Source organism: Carcharhinus amblyrhynchos, chromosome 9 (genome assembly GCF_965287045.1).
Source record: "Carcharhinus amblyrhynchos chromosome 9, sCarAmb.v2.hapA, whole genome shotgun sequence".
Lineage (NCBI taxonomy): Eukaryota > Metazoa > Chordata > Chondrichthyes > Carcharhiniformes > Carcharhinidae > Carcharhinus > Carcharhinus amblyrhynchos.
In genome coordinates this window covers 100944225-100963021 of record NC_137332.1, presented here as the reverse complement: position 1 = coordinate 100963021, position 18797 = coordinate 100944225, and the positions used below count along the sequence as shown (strand labels likewise).

General features: G+C 47.9%; 2 protein-coding genes across 3 annotated transcripts in view; both read right to left on the bottom strand.

The window, feature by feature from the left end:
- LOC145348140 (class I histocompatibility antigen, F10 alpha chain-like) overlaps positions 1-16202 on the bottom strand; it is a 43625-nt gene extending 27423 nt beyond the window's left edge. Inside the window, exons 1-4 of the mRNA XM_080196302.1 lie at positions 16079-16202; positions 15468-15728; positions 14875-15147; positions 14341-14604 (exon numbers count right to left, since the gene is read on the bottom strand). Of these exons, the coding sequence (XP_080052428.1) occupies positions 14341-14604; positions 14875-15147; positions 15468-15728; positions 16079-16142 (862 nt within the window). The 5' untranslated portion in view covers positions 16143-16202. The remainder of the gene's footprint in view (positions 1-14340; positions 14605-14874; positions 15148-15467; positions 15729-16078) is intronic.
- LOC145348141 (class I histocompatibility antigen, F10 alpha chain-like) overlaps positions 1-18797 on the bottom strand; it is an 86170-nt gene that overhangs the window by 2100 nt on the left and 65273 nt on the right. For both annotated transcript variants that reach the window (XM_080196304.1, XM_080196303.1), the window contains 2 exons: positions 4848-4880; positions 4617-4664 (listed from right to left, as the gene is read on the bottom strand). In XM_080196304.1, coding sequence (XP_080052430.1) covers positions 4618-4664; positions 4848-4880 — 80 coding nt within the window. In that variant the 3' untranslated portion in view covers position 4617. The remainder of the gene's footprint in view (positions 1-4616; positions 4665-4847; positions 4881-18797) is intronic.

Sequence of the window (18797 nt, the reverse complement as noted above, 5' to 3'; positions counted from 1 at the left end):
AGCCCAGTTTATTCAGCCTCTCCTCATAGCTCAACCCCCTCAACTCCGGTATGAGCCTAGTAAACCTCCTCTGCACTCCCTCCAAGGCCAAAATATCTTTGCACAGGCGCGGCGCCCAAAACTGCACACAGTACTCCAGCTGCGGCCTCACCAATGCCCTATACAGCTGCAGCAAGACCTCCCTACTTTTATATTCAATCCCCCTCGCTATGAAGGCCAGCATCCCATTCGCCTTCCTGACCACCTGCTGCACCTGCAAGCTGGGTTTTTGCGACTCATGCACAAGGACCCCGAGATCCCTCTGCACCGTCGCCTGCTGCAGTTTTTCGCCACGTAAGTAATAGTCCTTCCTACCATTCTTCCTACCAAAGTGGACCACCTCACACTTGCCAACATTAAATTCCATTTGCCATTTCCTGGCCCATTCGCCTAGCCTATCTAGATCCTTCTGCAGACTCTCCACACCCTCCGCACAATTTGCCGTTCCCCCAATCTTGGTGTCATCAGCAAATTTCGACACCCTACATTCGGTTCCCTCCTCCAGATCATCTATATAAATGGTAAAAAGCTGAGGCCCCAGCACCAACCCCTGGGGCACTCCACTAGTCACCATCCGCCAATCCGAATAGCACCCGTTGACCCCCACTCTCTGCCTCCTATTTGACAACCAATCCTCTATCCACGCTAACACCCTACCCCCAACTCCATGTCCCTCGACCTTCTGCAATAACCTCTTGTGACGTACTTTGTCAAACGCCTTCTGAAAATCCAGAAAGACCACATCCACCGGCTCTCCTCTATCCACCGCCCGAGACACATCCTCATAGAACTCCAGTAAATTTGTCAGACACGACTTCCCTTTAATGAAACCGTGCTGCGTCTGCTCTATCAAGCAATTGCCTTCAAGATGCCTCGCAATTTCCTCCTTAATGACGGATTCTAACATTTTACCCACCACAGACATTAATCTAACCGGCCTATAATTCCCCGCCTTTTGCCTGGCACCCTTCTTAAACAACGGCGTAACATTAGCCGTTTTCCAATCTTCCGGCACTTCCCCGGAATCCAGCGACGTCTGGAAAATAACCACCAAGGTATCCACTATCACCTCCGCCATTTCTTTCAGAACCCTCGGATGCATTCCATCCGGTCCTGGGGACTTGTCCACAATCAGCCCCTCCAGTCTGTTGAGCACCGCCTCTCTAGTAACAGTAATGTCATTAAGACCCTCCAGTCCTACCACCTTTCCATCACTAACACCCGGCAAATTATTCACGTCCTCCACCGTGAAGACAGAAACAAAAAAGTTATTCAGTACCTTAGCCATATCCCCATCCCCTACCACCAGGTCCCCTTTCTCATCCTCCAAAGGACCAACGTTCACCCTAGCCAGCCTCTTCCTTTTTATATATTTATAAAAACTCTTGCTATCCTTTTTTATATTAAGTGCTAGCCCAGCTTCATAGCTTCTCCTACCCTCCTTTATCAACTTCTTTGTCAATCTTTGTTGACATTTAAACCTTTCCCAATCCTCTTCTCGCCCACTGCTCTTAGCTACTCTAAATTCCTCCGCTTTTAATTTAACACTTTCCTTCACCTCCTTCGTTATCCACGGCTTATTACCTCTCCTCCTACGGTCCTTTTTGACCATCGGAATAAATTTCCGCTGAGCACCAAGAAAGATCTCCTTAAAGATCCTCCACTGCTCCTCAGCAGACCTACCTTCCAACGCACTCCCCCAGTCCACATTCACCAATTCTTCTCTCATCCTACCGTACTCCCCTCTATTCAAACAAAGGACGCGTGTCCGGGAAACCACTTTCTCCTCCTCCATCTGCAACAGAAACTCTACCATACAATGATCAATCTCTCCAAGAGGATCCTTCACCGCAAGGTCCCTAATTCTACCCGCCTCATTACATAGCACCAGATCCAAGATAGCTCGCTCCCTCGTCGGCTCCAACACACACTGTTCAAGGAAATTATCCCGGCAGCATTCCAAGAACTCCTCCTCGAGCCCACCTCGTCCAACATGGGTCGACCAATCAATATGCAGATTGAAATCCCCCATAACTACTGCCGTCCCATTCCTGCACGCTGCACTTATTTGCGCGTTAACAACCCACCCCACCTCCAGATCATTATTCGGGGGCCTATAGGCGACACCCACCAGCGTCTTCCTCCCTTTGCTGTTCCTAATCTCCACCCACAACGATTCCACTTTCTGCTCTTTGGCTCCGATATCATCCCTTGCTACCACCTTGATACTATCCTTAATCAGCAGAGCTACGCCACCCCCTCTTTCCTCCTGCCTATCCTTCCTAAACACTTGATAGCCCTGGACATTCAGCTCCCAGTCCCTGTCACCTTGCAGCCACATCTCTGTAATGGCCACCAGGTCGTATCCATTTGTGTTGATCTGCGCCACCAGCTCATCCACTTTATTCCGAATGCTTCGTGCATTCAGATAAAGTGCTTTCATCCCAGCCTTCACCTGGACCCTATTTGCCGTAACGCCACCAATTGAGACATCCTCGGCCTCTTCCCTTACCTGTACCCTATCCTTAACTTTAGACCTCGTAACATCACCTACCCTCGCACCCTCCCCCCCCCAATTGGTTTAAAGCCCTGTCTACAGTCCTCTTTACTCGATTCGCCAGCAGTCTGGTCCCAGCACGGTTCAGACCAACCCCATCCTGCCCGAAACAGTCCCACCTACCCCAATACGGGTGCCAATGCCCCATAAATTCGAACCCATTCGTCCCACACCAATCCCTGAGCCACCCATTCACTTCCTTAATCCTGTCAACCCTATGCCCGTCTGCACTCGGTTCAGGCAGTAGCCCAGAGACGACCACCTTGTCGGTTCTACTTTTCAATTCCATTCCCAGCTTCTCATACTCCCTCCCCAGATCCTCAGTCCGCACTTTGCCTACGTTGCTGGCACCCACATGTACCACAACGACCGGGTTCTCACCTTCCCACTCCAGGTTCCTCTGCAGCCCAGCTGCGACATCCTGTACCCGAGCACCAGGCAGACAACACACCCTTCTGTGCACTTTGTCATTGTGACAAAGGACAGTGTCAATACCCTTCACCCCACTATCCCCAATCACTACTACGTTCCTTTTCCCCTTCTCTTTGCCTATGTCCTGCTGCATCACTGTACCGTGTGCAGTTTGCTCACCAACCTCACCAGCCTCGTCCTCTTCCAGACTGGAAGCAAGAACCTCAAACCTGTTATGCAGATTAAGAGGCTGAGGCCTCCTCTCCCCACCCCCCTTCCTCCTCCCAGCAGCCCCCTCTTGTTCCTGACCCTTAGAGTTAGCCAGTCTAGGGGGGGTGGATGTTACTTGCACCCCATTGACAATGACACCCTCTCTCCCCCTGATGAGCCTCAGTGTCTGTAGCTCAGAGGCCAGTTCATCCACCTTGAGCTGGAGCTCCTCCAGCAACCTGCACTTACTGCAGACATGTTCACTGGGATGGACCCTGGAGTCCGCCAGTTCCCACATCATACAGAAACCACACATCACATGCCCCTCCATTATTCACTGTCGTGGTTTTGAAAAAAAAATTTTTTTTTTGGCTGAGGGGAGATTTAATTGAGGTGAATATAATTATGAGGAGACATGGTAAATAGAGATGACAGGTTTACCTGAACAGAGGGTCAAAAACCAGGGGCACAGATTTAAAGTAATTGGTAGAAAAATCAGGGGGGAAATGAGGAAAGAGTTTTTCACCCAGAGGGTGGTAGGAACCCGGGACTCACTGTCTGAAAGGATGGTAGAGGCAGAAACTCTCACCACATTGAATCAATTCATGGATGTCGAGTTGAAGAGCTGTGATCCACAGGGCTGCAAATCGAGTACAGAAAGGTGAGATTAGGCTGGAGAGTTCTTCATTAACAGGAAGGGATATGATGGACTGAATGGCCTCACTCTCAATCATAAATATTCTATCCTTTAACATTCCACCCACACAACACCAGCTAAACCCATCAGAGCCCCAAACACCAGCTAAACCCATCAGAGCCCCAAACACCAGCTAAACCCATCACAGCCCCAAACACCAGCTAAACCCATCAGAGCCCCAAACACCAGCTAAACCCATCACAGCCCCAAACACCAGCTAAACCCATCACAGCCCCAAACACCAGCTAAACCCATCAGACCCTCAAACACCAGCTAAACTCCTGAGTTCTACTCCACACCCCAAACATTCAGCAAATGATCAGGCTCATCACAAAACACGACTAATACTAAATCCTGTGGGAATGACAGAACCAGTGGCCAACTTCAGGGAAAACTCTGGGAATTCTGACTTCCTTTAGGAAATTACGCAGCTTCGCGGAGGCTGTCCAGGGTGAATGTTTCTGGACGTCTCGACACCTCAACACCCACAATCTCTCCACCCTCAGACTGTACAGGAGCAGCCGTCTCCAGAAGGCCAGTCTCAAAGCTCAGTGTTGGATTGGATGAGCTGCTCTTTAGTGACTATACAGCGAGAGACAGACACTGAGCTCACATCCCACCCATCAGATTGTACAGTTAAATCCAGCGGGAATCTCCCAGTTAGAAGGATCAGCTCCCAATATTTATCAACACAGTTCATACCTCAGGGACGCATAGAGGAGCTGGCTGAGGAATCATCACCGTTAGATCCTGTTAAAGAAAGGAGAGGCATTAAAAACTTTTCACTTTCATAGAAACAGAGACTGTGGATGTGATAAAGAGAGAATGAGGGAGACAAAGAGAGACACAGAGAAAGAAAGGAGTTCTCACACACATACTGACAGTGACACACACAAATACATTCACACACACAGTGTTTGATGATCAGCTTACTATTTGCAGGATTGTAGTCGCTCTTCCCGCTCCCTGTAAAACAAGGAATGTTCAGTGAGTGATGAGACTGAGAGAAAATCAAAGACAGAGGTTGGAAGTCTTGCTTGCACCAAACCCCTACAACAGAACTCTGAACCTTCATGACCCGAGATCCTCACTCCCAGCTTCACCTTGGACCCTCACTCTGACCTGAGACCCTCACAGATACTCTGAACTCCATCTGCAATCTTAGACCCTTCCCACAATTCACAGATACGCCCCCTTTATCATGAGCCCCTTACCCTCCCTATTCGAACGCTGGAGTTCTTCCACCCACTCTGTGCCCCCCACACCAATCTGAGACTCACTGCCTGAGCCACCCCCACCTGGAATACTCTCCCAGAATCCCTCCCCGCAGTGAGGAGCTGCTATTTTCCCTCCAATTCCTACCTTTCTTGTTGGAGATGACGACAGCCACAATGATGAGAGCGATGAGCACGAAGACCACAATCACAATCCCGACAGGAACAGCAACCTGGGAGCGAGACTTTGGTTCTGTTAGAGAGAGAATCAGAGAGACTGAATGAATCAGGGAGAGGGAAAAGTGAGAATCAGAGAGAGAGAATGTGAGAGAGTGGAAGGGAATGTGAGAGAGAGAGAGAGGGCCAGCATCTAAGAATGAATGAGGGAGTGAATGAGAGATAGAGAAAGCTCACAGAGAGAGAATGTGAGAGTAAGAATGAGAGGAGAAGAAGAAAGAAAAATGAGAGTGTGAATCAGAGTGAGAGTGAATCAGCCCAACCAGTTGATGCTTGTATTTATGTTCCACCTGAGGCTCCTTGCATCTTTCCTCGTCTAATTTGACAATTTTAACTCTGTTCCCCTCTCCCTCATTTGCTTGTCTATTTTCCCCTTAAACTGTTCAGTTCAGTTCAGCCACTCCCTGTGGCAGCGAGCTCCACATTCTCATCACTCTTTGAGTGAAGAGATTTCTCATGAATTCCCCATTGGGTTTCTTGTATTGATGATCACTGGATAGGCTCTTCCCACAACAGGAACATTCTCAATGTGTCTGCTCTATAAAAAACCTTTCATAATTTTAAATTCCTCGATTAGATCAGCCCACAGCCTTCTGTTTTCCCGAGAGCAGAGACCCAGACGGTCAATCCTTTCCTGAGGTGTCCACCCACTCATTTCTGGAACCATCTCTGTAAATCTTCTCTACACTCTCTCCCCTGACTCTATATCCTTTGTATGAAATGGTGACTGGAACTGCACACGGTCTGTAAATGGGGTCTAACCAAGGTTTGGCAATAACATCCCTGCTTTACAATTCTGTTCCTCCAGAAGTAAAACCTGGTTTTTGATTGTATTTTGTTTATTTCCTAACCTGTAACTGTATGTTTACTGATTGATGTATTTCTACACCAAGATTCTTTGTTTCTCAACCCTCCCTATTCATCGTTAACTGAAAAATACCGCACGTTTATCTGTGCTGAACTTCATTCACCAACTATTTGCTGACGTTTATTCATGTCCTATTAATTTATTCCAGTTGTCCTCAAAATCAAATAGTTCCCCCAATTTGGTGTTATCCGTAAATTAAAAATGGTGTATTTGATTCCAATATCCAAGTTTTTGGGGTCAGTTTTTGTCCAATGTGTGCAGGAAGGTTTCCTGATACAGTATGTAGATAGGCCAACAAGAGGTGAAGCTACATTGGATTTAGTACTGGGTAATGAACCAGACTAGGTGTTTGACCTGGAGGTAGGTGAGCACTTTGGTGATAGTGACCACAATTCGGTTATGTTTACCTGAGTGGTGGAAAGGGATAGGTATATACCGAAGGGCAGAAGTTACAGCTGGGGGAAAGGTAATTATGAGGCTATTAGGCGAGATTTAGGATACGTAGGTTTGAGTAGGAAACTGCAGGGGCTGGGAACAACTGAAATGTGGAGCTTATTCAAGGAGCAGCTCCTGCAAGTCCTTGATAAATACGTCCCTGTCAGGCAGGGAGGAAGTGGTCGAGCGAGAGAAGTTGAATCTCTAGTGAAGAGGAAGGAAGAGGCTTATGTCAAAATGAGACTTGAAGGCTCAGTTAGGGTACTGGAGAGTTACAAATTAGCCAGGAAGGAACTAAAGAGAGTGTTAAGAAGAGCTAGAAGAGGACATGAGAAGACTTTGGTGAATAGGGTCAAGGAGAATCCTAAAGCTTTCTACGGTATGTCAAGAATAAAAGATTGGTTAGGGCAAGATTAGGGCCAGTCAGAGACAGCAGTGGGAAGTTGTGCGTACATAAGAACATAAGAAATAGGAGCAGGAGTAGGCCATGTAGCCCTTCGAGCCTGCCCCGCCATTCAATAAGATCATGGCTGATCTGTTGTGGCTCAGTTCCACATTCCCGCCCTCTCCCCATAACCCTTAATCCCCTCACTTATCAAAAACCCATCAATCCACGTCTTAAAAATATTTAGCGAGGCAGCCTCCACCACCTCAACGGGCAGAGAATTCCAGAGATTCACCACCCTTTGAGTGAACAAGTTCCTCCTCAACTCAGTTCGAAACCGCCCCCCCTTTATCTTGAGGTTGTGCCCCCTAGTCCTACTGTCCTTTCTGAGCGGGAAGAGTCTCTCCACCTCTATCCTATCCATCCCATTCATCATCTTATATGTCTCAATGAGATCTCCCCTCATTCTTCTAAACTCTAACGAGTACAAGCCTAGTTTATTCAGCCTCTCCTCATAGCTCAACCCCCTCAACTCCGGTATCAGCCTAGTAAACCTCCTCTGCACTCTCTCCAAGGCCAAAATATCCTTGCGTAAGTACGGCGACCAAAGCTGCACACAGTACTCCAGCTGCGGCCTCACCAATGCCCTATACAGCCGCAGCAAGACCTCCCTACTTTTATATTCAATCCCCCTCGCGATGAAGGCCAGCATCCCATTCGCCTTCCTGACCACCTGCTGCACCTGCAGGCTGGGTTTTTGCGACTCATGCACAAGGACCCCGAGGTCCCTCTGCACCGTCGCCTGCTGCAGTTTTTTGCCACGTAAGTAATAGTGCGTGGAGCCTGAAGAGATAGGAGAGGCACTAAATGAATATTTTTTGTCAGGATTCACGCAGGAAAAAGTCAATGTAGTCGAGGAGAATACTAAGATACAGTCTTTTAGACTAGACGGGATTGAGGTACTTAAAAAGGTGTTAGCAATTCTTGAGAGTATGAAAATAGGTAATCCCCCTGGGCCGGATGGGATTTACCCTAGGATTCTCTGGGAGGCTCGGGAGGAGATTGTAGAGCCTTTGGCTTTGATTTTCATGCCTTCATTGACTACAGGTATAGTGTCGGAAGACTGAAGGAAAGCGAATGTTGTCCCCTTGTTCACGAAGGGGAGTAGTGACCATCCTGGGAATTATAGACCAGTGAGCCTTATTTGTGTTGTCGGCAAAGTTTTGGAAATAATTATAAGGGATAGGAATTATAATCATCTGGAGAGAAAGAAATTGATTAGGGATAGTCAACATGGTTTTGTGAAAGGTAGGTCGTGCCTCACAAGCCTTATCGAGTTTTTTGAAAAGGTGACCACAGAGGTGGATAAGGGTAAAGCAGTTGATGTGGTGAATATGGATTTCAGCAAAGCGTTTGATAAGGTTCTCCATGGTAGGCTACTGCAGAAAATGTAGATGCATGGGATTGAGGGTGATTTAGCAGTTTGGATCAGGCATTGGCTAGATGATAGAAGACAAAGGGTGGTGGTTGATGGGAAATATTCAACCTGGAGTTCAGGTACAAGTGGTGTACTACAGAGACCTGTTTTGGGGCCACTGCTGTTTGTCATTTTTATAAATCACCTAGATGAGGGTGTAAAAGGATGGGTTAGTAAATTTGCTGACGACACCAAAGTCGGAGGAGTTGTAGACAGTGAGGATGGATGTTACAGTTTGCAAAGGGACTTAGATAAGCTGCAGAGCTGGGCTGAGAGGTGGCAAATGGAGTTTAATGCAGAAAAGTGTGAGGTGATTCACTTTGGTAAGAGTAACAGGAGCACAGAATATAGGGTAATGGAAGGACTCTTGGTGGTGTCGACGAGCAGAGAGATCTCGGTGTAAATGTGCATAGATCTCTGAAAGTTGGCACCCAGGTTGATAAGGTTGTTAAGAAGGCATACGGTGTGTTAGCTTTTATTGGTAGAGCGATTGAATTTTGGAGCCGTGATGTCATGTTGCAACTGTACAAAACTCTGGTGCGGCCGCACTTGGAGTATTGCGTACAGTTCTGGTCACCGCATTATAAGAAAGATGTGGCGGCATTGGAAAGTGTGCAGAGGAGGTTTACCAGGATGTTGCCTGGTATAGTGGGAAGGTCTTATGAGGAAAGGCTGAGGGGATTTGAGGTTGTTTTCATTAGAAAGAAGAAGGTGGATAAGTGACCTAATTGAGGCATAGAAGATGCTCAGAGGATTAGATAGGGTGGATAGCGAGAACCTTTTTCCTCAGATGGTGATGGCTAACATGAGGGGACATAGCTTTAAATTAAGAGGTGGTAATTATAGGACGGATGTCAGAGGTAGGTTCTTTACTCAGAAGGTAGTAAGGGCGTGGAATGCCCTGCCTGCAGCAGTTGTGGACTCGCCAACTTTAAGGGCGTTCAGATGGTCAGTGGATAGGCATATGGATAACACTGCAATAGTTTAGGTTAGAGGGTCATTTGATTGGTTCTACTGGTTGGTGCAACATTGAGGGCTGAAGGGCCAGTACTGCACTGTAGTGTTCTATGTTCTAAGTTATGGAGTGTAAGTTGTGAATAACAGTGATCCCAACACTGATCCTTGTGGAATGATGGAGGAGCCCAGCACATCAGTGCAGAAGATAAAGTTGAATTACTCACAGCAATCTTCAGCCTGAAGTGCCGAGTGGATGATCCATCTCAGCCTCCTCCAGTGGTCCCCAGCATCTCAGATACCAGTCTCCTGATAATTTGATTCACTTTATGTGATATCAAGAAATGGTTGGAGGCACTGGATACTGCAAAGGCAATGGGCCCTGATAACATTCCATCAATAGTACTGAAGACTTGTGCTCCAGAACTTGCTGCTCCCCAAGCCAAGCTCTTCCAGTACAGTTACAACACCGGCGTCTACCCAACAATGTGGAAAATTGCCCAGGTGTGGCCTGGACACAAAAAGCAGGACAAATCCAACCCAGCCAATTACCGTCCAATCAGTCTACTATCGATCACCAGTAAAGTGGTGGAAGGGGTCATCGACAGTGTTATCATGCAGCACCTGCTCAGCAACGCCCAGTTTGGGTTTCACCAGGGTCACTCAGCTCCTGACCTCATTACAGCCTTGGTTCAAACATGGACAAAAGAGCTGAATTCCAGAGGTGAGGTGAGAGTGACAGCCCCTGAAATCAAGGCCACATTTGACTGAGTGTGGCATCAAGGAACCCGAGCAAAACTGGAATCAACGGGAATCAGGGAGCAAACTCTCCGCTGATTGGAGTCAGACCTGGTACAAAGGAAGATGGATGTTGTTGTGGAGGATCAGTCATCTCAACTCCACAACATCTCTGCAGGAGTTCCTCAGGGTAGTGTCTGAGGTCCAACCATCTTCAGCTGCTTCACCAATGACCTTCCCTCCATCATAAGGTCGGAAGTGGGCATGTTCGCTGATTATCACACAATGTTCAGCAAAATTCGTGACACCTCCGATACTGAAGCAGTCCATGTTCCAATGCAACAAGATCTGTACAATATCCAGGCTTGGGCTGACAAGTGGCAACTAACATTTGTGCCACATAAATGCCAGGCAATGACTAATCACCAACATCAGACACACTAACCACCGCTCCTTAACATTCAATGACGTAACCGTCCCCTACTGTCAACACCCTTGTGGTCACCATTGACCAGAAACTCAACTGGACTCACCACATAAACACAGTGGCTGCAGGACAGGTCAGAGGCTAGGAATACTGTGGCAAGTAACTCACCTCCTGACTCCCCAGAGTCTATACACCATCTACAAGGCACAAGTCAGGAGTGTGATGGAATACTCCCCACTTGCCTGGATGGGTGCACCTCCAACAACACTCAAAAAGCTTGACACCATCCAGGATAAAGCAGCCCACTTGATTGGCATCACATCTACAAACATTCAATCTGTCTGCCACCGACGCTCAGTAGCAGCAGTGTGTACTATCTACAAGATGCACTGCAGCAATTCATTGAAGATCCTTAGACAGCACCTTCCAAACACATGACCACTTCCATCTAGAAGGACAAGGACAGCAGATAAATGGGAAAATCACCCCTGCAAGTTCCCCTCCAAGCCACCTCACCATTCTGACTTGGAAATATATCACTGTTCCTTCGAGGTCACTGGGTCAATATCTGAGAATTCCCTCCATAACAGCATTGTCACCACCACCTTCTCAAGGGCAACTAGGGATGTGCAATAAATGCTGGTCAGTCAGCGAAACCCATGACCCACGAATGAATAGAAAAAACATTTTCCACTTTGTCTCTCCGAACAACTTCCTTTGCTCACTCTCTCTGGTTTCTGTCTCAAAGTCAGCGAGTGATCCATTCTGTCACTCATCCCCAAACTCCACTTGCTTTGGACTTGTCAATCAGTCCATCACGAACACGCTTTTCCCTTACATTTGAAAAATTATATATTATATCTATTATGTTACATAAGAACATAAGAACAAAAGAAATAGGAGCAGGAGTAGGCCATCTAGCCCCTCAAGCCTGCCCCGCCATTCAATAAGTTCATGGCTGGTCTGAAGTGGATCAGTTCCACTTACCCGCCTGCTCCCCATAACCCTTAATTCCCTTATCGATCAGAAATCTTCTCTGTGCTGCCTTCAAGGCCAATATATCCTTTCGCAAATGAGGGGACCAAAATTGCACACAGTACTCCAGCTGCGGCCTCACCACTGTCTTGTACAGTTGCAGCAAGACCTCCCTGCTTTTATATTCCGTCCCCCTCCTATAAAGGCCAACATTCCATTCGCCTTCTTGATCACCTGCTGTACCTGCAGTCGGAGGTTTTGTGATTCATGCACAAGGACCCCCAGGTCCCTCTGTACAGTAGCATGTCACTATTTAAATAATATTCCATTTTACTATTATTTCTTCCAAAGTGGATAACCTCACATTTGCCAAAGTTATACTCCATCTGCCAGATCCTCGCCCACTCACTCAGCCTATCCAGATCTCTCTGCAGACTTTCCGCGTCCTCCACGCAATTCGCTTTCCCACTCATCTTCGTGTCATCAGCAAACTTTGTTACCCCACACTCGGTCCCCTCCTCAAGATCATCTATGTATATGGTAAACAGTTGAGGCCCCAGCACCGATCCCTGCGGCACGCCACTAGTCACCAACTGCCAACCAGAAAAGCACCCAATTATTCCAACAAATGCACCCATTTATTCAAACCATTGTCTACTTTCTTTGTTAAATCCTCAAAAATTCCACTGAGTAAAACAAGATTTTCCATTTCAAAATCCATGCTGACTATTCATTGTTATAGTATTTGATTCTCGATTTTCATGAATTGTCTCCAATAGAAGGAATTCCATTATTTTTCTGAATACTGATTTTAATCTGACTGAAGTAAACTTCCAGGATGCACTGGACCTGTCCTACTGTAATATTTGATTTATTATTGTCACACGTATTGGGACAGTGAAAAATATTGTTCCAAGAATATACTGGGCCCTGTCTACCCTCTAATATCCCAGGCAAACTGGGCCCTACCTCCTGTAATATCCTATGATACACTGGGTCATCGCATACAGTAATATCCCAGGATACACCAGGCCCTGTAAGGCTGCAATATCTCAGATACACTGGGCCCCACCATACCGTAATATCCCAGAACACCCCAGGTGCAGACTTACTCTAATGTACAATGGTACACCAGGCCCTGTGCTACTGTAATATCCCATGATACACTATATCATGTTGTACTGTAATATCCCAAGATACACCAGACCGTGTAAATTGTAACATCGCAGGATACACCAACACCAGTCATACATTAATATCCCAGGATACTCTGGGCTCTGACTTACTGTAATCCCAGGATCCACTACTACCCGTGCCACAATAATGTCCCAAAATGGACTGGGTCTTGTTGTACAACAATATCCCTGGGCACACTGGGCTCTGTTATACTCTAATATCCCGAGTAAACCAGGCCCTTGTGGACAGTAACATAAGAACATAAGAACATAAGAAATAGGAGCAGGAGTAGGCCATCCAGCCCTTCGAGCCTGCCCCGCCATTCAATAAGATCACGGCTGATCTGTCGTGGCTCAGTTCCACTTTCCCGCCCTCTCCCCATAACCCTTAATCCCCTCTCTTATCAAAAACCCATCAACCCGCTTCTTAAAAATATTTAGCGAGGCAGCCTCCACCACTTCAACGGGCAGAAAATTCCAGAGATTCACCACCCTTTGAGTGAAGAAGTTCCTCCTCAACTCCGTTCTAAAACGCCCCCCCTTTATCTTGAGGCTGTGCCCCCTAGTCCTACTGTCTTTTTTGAGCGGGAAGAGTCTCTCCACCTCTATCCTATCCATCCCATTCATCATCTTATACGTCTCAATGAGATCTCCCCTCATTCTTCTAAACTCTAACGAGTACAAGCCTAGTTTATTCAGCCTCTCCTCATAGCTCAACCCCCTCAACTCCGGTATCAGCCTAGTAAACCTCCTCTGCACTCCCTCCAAGGCCAAAATATCTTTGCACAGGTGCGGCGCCCAAAACTGCACACAGTACTCCAGCTGCGGCCTCACCAATGGCCTATACAGCTGCAGCAAGACCTCGCTACTTTTATATTCAATCCCCCTCGCTATGAAGGCCAGCATCCCATTCGCCTTCCTGACCACCTGCTGCACCTGCAAGCTGGGTTTTTGCGACTCATGCACAAGGACCCCAAGGTCCCTCTGCACCGTCGCCTGCTGCAGTTTTTCGCCAAGTAAGTAATAGTCCTTCCTACCATTCTTCTTACCAAAGTGGACCACCTCACATCCAAGGATACACGTGGCCTTGTCCCTACTGTAATATCCCAGGACACACCGGGCCCTGACCAAATAAAGGATCTCATAATACACAGCACCCTGTCCCACGGTAAATGTCCAATAAAGCAATGGATCCTGTAACCCAGTTATTTCCCAGGATGCACCGGGCCCTGTCGTGCTGTAACATCCCAAGGTACACAAGGCCTTATCCGTCCTGTAATATCCCACAACACACTGGGTCCTGTTGCACTGTAATACAGCAGGATACAGTGGAGTATGTTTCATATCAAATCCTTGGACACATAATTATTTCCCTCCAATGGCAGCATCATGATATATCACACACTGAAGGTTAATATTTATTTCCCTCTCTCTGCATCCCGGGTCTCAGGCTGTCCTGGGCTGACAGCTCAGCACTGACCCTCCCTCCTGTGATCCTGCTCTGAGGCTGGGTCCTCTCTAACAGTGAGAAACAGTCTTACCGTAAATCACCACCAGTGTCTCCTTCATCCCGCTGTGTTCCACCCGACAGGAATACTCGGCCTGGTCCTCTGGATCAAACTCGATCCATTTCCGGATCTGGTAGGTGCTGTCGTGATTGGGTAAGATCCCAGTGGACAGAGTCTCACCAATCACCACTCCGTCTCTCCACAGATTCACCTCAATGGCCTGAGGGTAAAACCCGGTGACGGCACAGGACAGCCGGTTAGAATCACCCAGACGGGTAAAGGACACGACGGGGGCAACTGAGAGAGAAAGAAAGAGGAGTCAGTACAGGAACCTTGAGATAGAGAGTCCCGGCATCACCCGCTTCACCAACTCTCACTCCCCCCTCACTCGCCGACTCTCACTCCCTCCTCACTCGCCGACTCTCACTCCCCCCTCACTCGCCGACTCTCACTCCCCCCTCACTCGCCGACTCTCACTCCCCCCTCACTCGCCGACTCTCACTCCCCCCTCACTCGCCGACTCTCACTCCCCCCTCACTCGCCGACTCTCACTCCCCCCTCACTCACCGACTCTCAATTCTCTCTGTCCGTACTCCAGGTATTTTCTCAGCCACTCGATACACTCCACCTCCAGGTAATGTTTCCATTGCTGAATGTTGCCAGTGTCCCGGTCGGCCCTGTTTTTGATGATCTCCCCCCAGGACACCGGGGTCACCCACACCATGCGATCCTTGTCAAAGCTGATGTAATCATGTCCGTCCCACCCATACTGGTTGAATCCACTCGTGGTCCCATCATCCCTTAGGTCACAGCCAGTCATCAGCTGGAGGACATGGATCCCTGTGGATCAGAAACACAAACAGCCAATCAGAGACAATCCCATGAGACTCACTCACACACCGCCAATCAGAACCAGTCTCACTGGGTGATCTCATCCCACCAGCCAATCAACATCAACTACACGTTCCCCTCCCCCCGCGCCCCCCCCCTCACAGCCAATCAGAGCCAGCCTCAATCCCTGCACACATTCACAGCCAATCACATTTCCTGTCACATCTCCAATCGCAGCCAATCAGCCTCTGGCTCCCGGTTCCTGATCCACTCTGGGTTTCTCCTCATTCCCACCTGGATCCCCGGGTGCTGGGAGAGTGAGCACTCACCTCCTGTCTGGTTGGTCTGGGACATGTAGATCGGAATAGCAACTTTAAAATCCGTCTCCGCCTCCTGTGCGAGCATCTTCTTCCTCTCCCAGGCTGCCGGACCCTCGCTCTCCACCATCCACTGCTCCCGGGGGATCAGCTCCCTCCGATCACTGTCGTACATAACAAACTGGACACCGTCCACAGAACCGACAAGCACAAGCTCCGGGAGACCCGGGATCCGAGTCATTCCCGTGAGGAAATACCGGAGAGAGTGAGAGCCTGAAATAGAGAGAGAGAGAATTCAGGATATACACCCTAAAAACACCAACACCCTCACACACACACACAGATCAGGGCATGAACCCCAAAACACTGATTCCAAACCGAGAGCAAAACCTCCACCCAGCCTGGCATTGCCCCTCTCACACCCCATCACTCACTGACCCAGGGTTAATACCCCAGTACCCAGCCTGGCATTGCCCCTCTCACACCCCATCACTCACTGACCCAGGGTTAATACCCCAGTACCCAGCCTGGCATTGCCCCTCTCACACCCCATCACTCACTGACCCAGGGTTAATACCCCAGTACCCAGCCTGGCATTGCCCCTCTCACACCCCATCACTCACCTGCAGACACCTCTCCACACAGAAGGACCAGCACTATCAGTCCAATCATTGCTGCTTCCCTCATGTTGGAGAAACATTTGGAGGAAACTCTTTTTCAAAGAAAGGCCATTTTCTCAACTCACTCCTTCTGTCTTTTCCTGTCCACACTGAGCCTCAATCTGATTGGACGCAAAATAGGACTGAACCAATCAGAATAAAGAGATTCAGTGAGTCATCAGTCTCCGGCAGAATAGAAAAAAACAGGTTGAGAATCTGCCTCAATGTTGAGAACTGTCCAATCCGATAAACTCTGGGAGATTAAAACCCCTTTCATTTAACCTCCTTTTATTATTCTGGTGATCGGAACCCTCTCCAAGACCAATCTCCCCTTCCTGAGGTGCGGTGTCCAGAACTGAACACAATGACTCCAAACAGGGTCTGAACAAAGACTCTGTGAAACTGAAACTTCACTTCCATCACTTTGTCCACCATCCAGATACAATCAATGTTCCATTAGACAGACTGGTGAAATGGGCAGACACAGGGCAGGTGAAATACAATCCAGTGAAGTATTTTAAGTGCTGCAGTTTGAACAGAAGAATGTACAGAGGTAATGTAAACTGAATGGTACAGTTATAAAGGGATTGTAGGAACAGAGAGACCTGAGTGAGTGTGAGGCATTCGGCCTCTGATCTCCAGGTAAGTGTTCTCCAAGGTGGCATTCACGACACACGACAGCACAGAGTCGGTGAGCAGAGACTGGTAGCCAAGTTCCGCACACATGAGGACAGCCTCAACCGGGATCTTGGGTTCATGTCACACTATCTGCAACCCCCACAACTTGCCTTGGCTTGCAAAATCTCAGTAACTGTCCATAGAACATAGAACGTAGAACATAGAACACTACAGCGCAGAACAGGCCCTTCAGCCCACGATGTTGCGCCGACCAGTCCACTCTGGAAACAGTACACATCTCCTTAACCTGTGCTTCATGAGTTCTCTACTCACATTGTCTGTACCTTTTAAGACTTGATTAGTTGTAATGATTCGCATTCCAATCAGTATTCTGTAAATTGAATTTGTGTCTTTTCTGCCCTGTTTGTGAACAGAACTTCCATGAAGGAGCAGTGGTATTCGCTACCAAATAAACCTGTTGGACTTTAACTTGGTGTTGTGGGACTTCTTAATGTGTTTACCCCAGTCCAATGCTGGCATCTCCACATCACATAATAAGACTATGAAAGAAGCAGATGGACCCCATTTCTTTATAAATAGAGGCACAGAGTACATAAGAACATAAGAAATAGGAGCAGGAGTAGGCTATCTAGCCCTTCGAGCCTGCCCCGCCATTCAATAAGATCATGACTGATCTGAAGTGGATCAGTTCCACTTTCCTGCTTTCTCCCCATAACCCTTAATTCCCTTGTCTATCATTAACCTATCTACCCGTGACTTAAATATATTCAGCGAGGTAGCCTCCACCACTTCAACGGGCAGAGAATTCCAGAGATTCACCACCCTCTGAGTGAAGAAGTTCCTCCTCAACTCTGATCTAAACTGCACCCCTCCCCCCCCCACCCCCCCCCCCCCCACCCCCCCCCCCCCACCCCCCGTCTTGAGGCTGTGCCCTCGAGTCCTGCTATCCTTTCTAAGCGGGAAGAATCTCTCTACTTCTACCCTATCTATCCCCTTCATTATCTTATACGTCTCTATAAGATCCCCCTTCAGCCTTCTAAACTCCAACAAGTACAGACCCAGTCTATTTAGTCTCCCTTTACAGGCCAACCCCATCATCTCCAGTATCAGTACAAAATCAAGGAGGTCTCACTGAACATTGATAAAATATTGATTAGATCTCAGCTGGAGAATTGACCCCACCTCTGGTCACAGTGTTTTAGGAAGAATATCAATGTATTCAAGAGGGTGCAGAGGAGATTTACTGGAATATTATTGGAGAGAAGGGACTTCTGAATGACACTGAGACAATTCAATGTTTGGGCTACGCATATCTTTCACAAAACATGGAAAGACATTGCATTGCCCAGAAAGTTGATACTGACTTGGAGTTTTGTTCTGTAAAGAGGGCCATAAATACTCGTTGGACTGGGAGCCAGCCTGCCTTGACCTGACTTGTATGGTAATCGAGGAAGAGTTTTTTGCTTGTTTTGAACTGGAATCACTTTAATTGATGGGTAATAAAACTGAAAAACAAAGTCTAGCTTTGTTCTGGAAATCACAGAGCAGGGAGAAACTGCTTGTTTGAATTGAATGGGGTGCCATGGTGGCAAAGTGGTTAGCACTGCTGCCTCACAGTGCCAGAGACCCAGATTCAATTTGGGTGACTGATTGTGTCTGCGCGGGTTTCCACTGGGTGCTCCGGTTTCCTCCCACAGTCCAGAGATGTGCTGGTTAGTGGATTAGCGATGCTAAATTGCCCCTTAGTATCAGAGGGATTAACAGGGTATATGTGTGGGGTTACAGGAATAGGATCTGGGTGGGATTGTTGTTGGTGCAAGTTCAATGGGCTGAATGGCCTCTTCTGCACTGTTTCTGCATGAACCTCTTTGGGCAAAAAGTTGGACAATGTAAGTGACGCAACCTGATTCTCCCTCTGCCTTGCCTCAAGTTGTGTCTGGTTCATAACCTGCTGGCAGAGATTCCTCATTTGAGTGTATCCTGTCTGCATTTTGGACTTGCAAAGCTGAAACAGGAAGAATTGGTTCACACAAACACAGAAATA